This window comes from Podarcis melisellensis, assembly GCF_964234715.1.
Source record: "Podarcis melisellensis genome assembly, chromosome: 2".
Lineage (NCBI taxonomy): Eukaryota > Metazoa > Chordata > Lepidosauria > Squamata > Lacertidae > Podarcis > Podarcis melisellensis.
In genome coordinates this window covers 103,957,073-103,963,054 of record NC_138529.1, presented here as the reverse complement: position 1 = coordinate 103,963,054, position 5,982 = coordinate 103,957,073, and the positions used below count along the sequence as shown (strand labels likewise).

General features: G+C 49.0%; 1 protein-coding gene across 3 annotated transcripts in view; it reads left to right on the top strand.

Moving 5' to 3' along the window:
- Nucleotides 1-206: 206 nt before the first annotated feature.
- TTLL3 (tubulin tyrosine ligase like 3) overlaps nt 207-5,982 on the top strand; it is a 29,607-nt gene continuing 23,831 nt past the window's right edge. The window contains exons 1-3 of one of the 3 annotated variants that reach the window (XM_081901583.1): nt 207-271; nt 3,015-3,099; nt 4,739-4,805. In XM_081901583.1, coding sequence (XP_081757709.1) covers nt 3,094-3,099; nt 4,739-4,805 — 73 coding nt within the window. In that variant the 5' untranslated portion in view covers nt 207-271; nt 3,015-3,093. Of the gene's footprint in view, nt 482-1,933; nt 2,101-3,014; nt 3,100-4,738; nt 4,806-5,982 lie in introns of those variants that run through there. The other 2 variants (XM_081901582.1, XM_081901584.1) reach the window with 2 other exon arrangements.

Sequence of the window (5,982 nt, the reverse complement as noted above, 5' to 3'; positions counted from 1 at the left end):
TTCAGATAGCATACACACCTCCGTACAGTCCGTTTTAGAGAAAGGCAATGAAAGAGAGGCAATTACCCCCCATCCGCTGTCTCACCATTCTCAGCCAGGAGTGGTTGGTGTGTGATCCTTAAGAAGCCAAGCCAATGGGAAGAAGGAACAGAATCCTGGAATACGATGGCAGTTCCACTGCCCTTTGATGTCATAGGTGAGCCATCCTGAGCATTCTCTGCAGGTCTCGAGCAGGTGATATAATACAATGCCATTGGCCCTCTCTTGCAAGGTAGGCCTCAAGCCTAGGGAGGTTGCTTGCTTCTGAGCCACAAACCCTCCCACTGTGCCCAGTCTGGGCTTCGTATACCTCCAGCCGGAAGTAGGGTTGTGCCCACACCTGAATTTTACAGCATCAAGTGGACAGCAAGCACGGGGGGCCAGCCACAAATGTGCATGAGTCATCAGAGGTAGCAGGGAGACAGTATGAGCCGCAACTAAGGTAAATTAGGAATAGTATGTCCCTTTTGGATAGAGCCCGTGTAGATGTGTGCCCTTAAGGCCAGCTAAGGATACTTGCACCTACAACAGTCTGATTTGTGTTGTTCTTTGCTCAATATATTGGTCCTTGAACTCTGCTGCCAAAACCTTACTCCTCCCCCTCTGGAGTCTTATCCTTGATATAATTTCCCCCATTTTCAGTTTGACTACACAAACCTCTCTTGCGTCCCCTGCCTGGCTGGTTCCTGCTGTTGCCCACATTGCCTTAGATCTTGGATGACTACATCCCTCTATCCTATCAGCCAGAAGTGGTCACCTTAAAAGAGCCCCTGCTGCCACAATTCCCTTAATTCAGGGCAAGGGAAATTGGGGCCGTCCAGATGTTGCCGAAATACAACTCCCATCAGCGCTAGCCAGCACGGACTACTACATCCATCCTCCTGCCTGATGGCCAACAGGCGTGAGGAACGTTTGACTAGATGTGGCTGAACCTACAACAACCACCATCCCTGACCACTGGCCATACTTGCTAGGGCTGATGGGAGTTGTAGTCTGGCAATGTTTGGGAGTCCAAAAGTTCTCCACACCTGATTTTGAGGGAGGAGGGAAAGCCACCCAATATCCTTAAGGCAGGGGCAGCCGAAGTGGTGCCCCCAAAATGCATGTTGGACTACAGTTCCCATCCTCCGTGACCATTGGCCCTGCTGGCTGAGGCTAATGGGAGTTGTAGCTCAGAAACTGGTTAGTAGCTTCTACTTTAAGTAGTGCACTGATGAGAGTGCCCTATTAACCACAAGAAAGAGAGAGAAGGATATACAGTGGTACCTCGGCTTAAGTACTTAATTCGTTCCAGAGGTCCGTTCTTAACCTGAAACTGTTCTTAACCTGAAGCACCACTTTAGCTAATGGGGCCTCCTGCTGCTGCCACGCTGCCGGAGCACGATTTCTGTTCTCATCCTGAAGCAAAGTTCTTAACCTGAAGCACTATTTCTGGGTTAGCGGAGTCTGTAACCTGAAGCGTATGTAACCTGAGGTACCACTGTAGTAGGCAAGGAGGGTTTGGCAAACCACCTCTGCTGATCAGTTAACATCCCTGTTTTGATTCAGGAAGAAGTTCCTGGAGAGCAGCTTAAAATAGAGGCTTTTGAGATCTCCTTTCTAATTATCCTTATTTTGGCCATTATCTAGCTAGCAAGCTTCAGGTGCTCTGGAACAGAACGAATTCTCCTCAAAATACCTTTTGCAAAAGATCTTTCTGAAAGGCCCGGGGTGGGGGGGGGAGGGGCACGTGTTTTAACAAAGCAAAACGCAAAGGCCTCTCCTGGAGCACCTGCCGCTCTCCCTGGTTTCCATAGAAACGCCAAACAGCCGCATGGGAGTCTTGCGGAGGAGCTGGGCCCTCGCCGGCGGCGGGAGCGGGAGCCTCGGCTTTTCGGGGGCGGGGAAGGGACTCGGAAACTGCCCGTAGGTGGGGGGGGGGGATGCTGGTTGGGGCAGCCGGCCGTGGAGACAAGGCTGTGGGGTAGTAACTTTGTGGGTGGGGAGAGAAGAAGAGCTCCCCATGGAAGAGGAGGAATGGGGTTCGTCTGCCGCGGCTCCTGATGGCCTCGTTACCGCTCGGTGAGAGGAATGCCCTTTGCACATGCACAGAGGTGCTCTCGTCTCCGTTGCGGTGCAAGAGCGCCAACTTGGCCCCGCGACCGTGGGTGCCCCGGGGACGTGGGTGCCATGCAGCGTGCAATGACCCTGTGGGTGCCCGGCACCTTCATGGGGAATTTTGTGGGTGCTCAGGGAGTTGGCACCTATGTCGCAGTGCCAGCTTTTTCGGAGCTCAAAGGCCTGTTTCTTACAGGGTTATGTTCACCTGGGAATGCCGTGCTTGGTTGGAGGGTGGATAGCCAGGGGAAGCAGCTGGGGGGTATGGGAACTGTTGGTTTAGATTTTGGAAGAGGAAGGGTGCCCAATAGCTTGAATGTGTGTGTTTGTGTGTGTATTGATGTGATCAAGCAGTGCTTCCCTGTCTAATGACCTGAGCTGCTTTGTGCCTGGCAGTGAAGGAAAAAGCACTTTAAAAAAACGATTTCCAAAATGAAAAGCCCATTTTAAGTTTGCAAAAAGAGCACAAACAGTGCAGGGGCACCTTTGGGTCAGCTCAGCTGTTACTGCTCTGTCCGAACCCAAGTGAGCATCTCTGAAAAGCTTCTGGGAAAAGGTAGGTTTATCAATGGTCTCCAACAAAAATAAGCGGTATCGGGTGCAGATCCATCCTGCCCTGCCAAATAAAAATGCATAGCTAACTGAGGTTCTCCCCCTAACAAAAGGCGTGCCCCCCCCCAAAAAAAATCCTGGCTAGATTTTTTAATAGAATAATAGAATATAATATAATAGAAAGTGGACAGCTGCCATAGGTTGTATGATGTGGATGTCTGTCTCCGGATTATATTCGGTCATAAGCTCCTATATGGGATATTGATGTGGAGAGGAGGGATCTCTAGCTTAGCTGCAACAGTGAGCTTGTCACCTTGTCCCTGCAGGTGGCTGTGCGGTGCGCCATGACTGACATACCTGTTCACTGTGAGTTGCTGGACAGGCAGTGGAGCTGGCACCAAGAATATGCAGGTGATTGACCGCGGAGCTGCTTATTGGGACAGCCAAGATCCAGATTCTCTGGGAATGTACCGCTTTGCACAAATATATTGTTTCAGCGATCAATATTTTGAAAGGATTTGGAATTCATGTCCCTGACTTGAGGGAATTAAAAGAGGGCAATTTCTGAGGGGTAGATTAAATTGTAGGGTACTATAAAAAGCTAACTAAAGTAGTAATACCTTGTCTCTCTGTTTGTAAACTCTGCTCACTTCCTCACCAGACTCTGGTAACCACACATGTGCAAGGGTTTTTTTCCAGAGCTATATGGGCTGGGTTTGAAGAAATGGAAGCTGAGTTTGCCAGGATGCCAAATATTCTTGTCAGCGTACAATGCTTGTATAGCGCACCCCCCCGAAATACACGGGATATGTGTTCAGTTCAGTTTTGAAGAGGCTGTCGTGACCCATACATGGTGGGCATGTTTACTTCAAATTCTCAACTGGTTGCAGGCACCACACAGTGGGCAAAGGCTACAGTGACCCCTAAAGGGTGTTTGGGGTAGGGTGGCAGTCAAAGGAATGTAAGTGTTTTGTGGTACAGTAGTCTCTGCAGCTGCCTTGAGAGGCAGAGCTGATGCTCTCTCACTTCACTACAAGCTCACACCTCTCCTGTCCCAAAAATAAATCTAGCCTTAAAGAAGAGCAAGACCTAGAACAAGACTGGGGAACCTCATTATGCCCATTCTATTATGCCCTCCCTATTTGGCTGGCCAGGCCACACCCACCTCCTCTACGACACCTGATGTCATATACGAAGTCACTTGTGAGGTATGTAAAGTTGAGGCTTTGTCAAAAGGGTGTTTGCTGGCCTGCAAAGCCCTTTGCAAAGCACAGGCCGAGATAGTGCTTTGAGTGGGGCTTCTGAAAACACACTGTTTTCTGCAGCTCTTTGAACAGAGCTTCTGAAGATCCAAGAACAAGCCGATTGTCCTAGAAGAAACAGTGGTCATGGGAGTTGCAGATTTGTCAGTGATAATAATAATAATAATAATAATAATAATAATAATAATAATAATATATTATTTATACCCTGCCCATCTGGCTGAGTTTCCCTAGCCACTCTGGGCAGCTCCCAACAGAATATTAAAAACATGATAAAACATCAGACATTAAAAACTTCCCTAAACAGGGCTGCCTTCAGATGTCTTCTAAAAGTCAGATAGTTGTTTGTTTCCTTGACATCTGATGGGAGGGCGTTCCACAGGGCAGGCGCCACTACCAAGAAGGCCCTCTGCCTGGTTTCCTGTAACCTCACTCCTCACTCAGAGGAGGACCTCAGTGTCCGGGCTGAACGATGGAGGTGGAGACGCTTCTTCAGGTATACAGGACTGAGGCCGTTTAGGGCTTTAAAGGTCAGCACCAACACTTTGAATTGTGTTTGGAAACGTACTGGGAGCCAATGTAGGTCTTTCAGGACCAGTGTTATATGGTCTTAGCAGCCACTCCCAGTCACCAGTCTAGCTGCAGCATTCTGTTGGACCTTTATTGTGTCATTTTTGCTGCATTTGCCTTTGGAGTAGGGCAATCCCCTGGAAGTCTTGTGGGGCTGCATTCCTGTTGGAGTCATAGGATCTTTTAACAACCTCAGTGTTTCTTTTGGTCTCTCACAGTTGGGCCCAAAGTGTAAAGCAGGAGGGGACAGTGACGCTGGAGGGGGCAGAAGGACCAGCAGAGGAGGTAAGGTAGCAGCTACTCCAAGATTTCTACTCCATGCTTCCTAGGTCAAAGAGGTGCCTTCAGGACAAAAGGCTGCCTGCAGCATCCTTTCCCAACCTCGTGCCCTTCTTCACACAGTGTACAATTGAACTATGGAACTCCTTCCCACGGGAAGCAGTGATGGCCACCAATGGATTTAAGAGAGGATTGGGCAAATTCATGGAGGATAAGGCTCCCAATGGCTGCTGGCATGATGACTTTGCTCTACCTTCATGGTTGTTGTTGTTGTTTAGTCGTTTAGTTGTGTCCTACTCTTCATGCCCCATGGACCAGAGCACGCCAGGCACTCCTGTCTTCCACTGCCTCCTGCAGTGTGGTCAAACTCATGCTGGTAGCTTCGAGAACACTGTCCAACCATCTTGTCCTCTGCCGTCCCCTTCTCCTTGTGCCCTCCATCTTTCCCAACATCAGGGTCTTTTCCAGGGAGTCTTCTCTTCTCATGAGGTAGCCAAAGTATTGGAGCCTCAGCTTCAGGATCTGTCCTTCCAGTGAGCACTCAGGGCTGATTTCCTTGAGAATGGAGAGGTTTGATCTTCTTGCAGTCCATGGGACTCTCAAGAGTCTCCTCCAGCACCATAATTCAAAAGCATCAATTCTTAGTACATACTGACAAATATTGTATCCAGTGTTGCACCAGCAGGGTTCCACTGACACAATGGGGCCTTTGGCTTCCTTTCCTCCTCCTCCATGCCCCAAAATATGCTCTGGAGGCTCCTCCAACACTCTGAAACTAATTTTGAGGGTGTACCAGAGGGGCAGGGGACAAAAGAAAAAGAGGAGGCCCTAGATCAGGGGTCAGCGAGCTTTTTCAGCTATGGGTTGGTCCTCCATCCTTCAGACCTTGTGGGTGGCCGGACTATATTTTGAAAAAAATAATAATGAATGAATTCCTATGCCCCACAATAACCCAGAGATGCATTTTAAATAAAAGCACACGTTCTACTCATGTAAAAACACAAGGCAGGCCCCACAAATAACCCAGAGATGCATTTTAAATAAAAGGACACATTTGACTCATGTAAAAACACGCTGATTCCTGGACCGTCCAAGGGCCAGATTGAGAAGGTGATTGGGCCGCATCCGGCTCCTGGGCCTTATGTTGCCTACCCCTGCTCTAGATCATGTACAGAAATCTGTT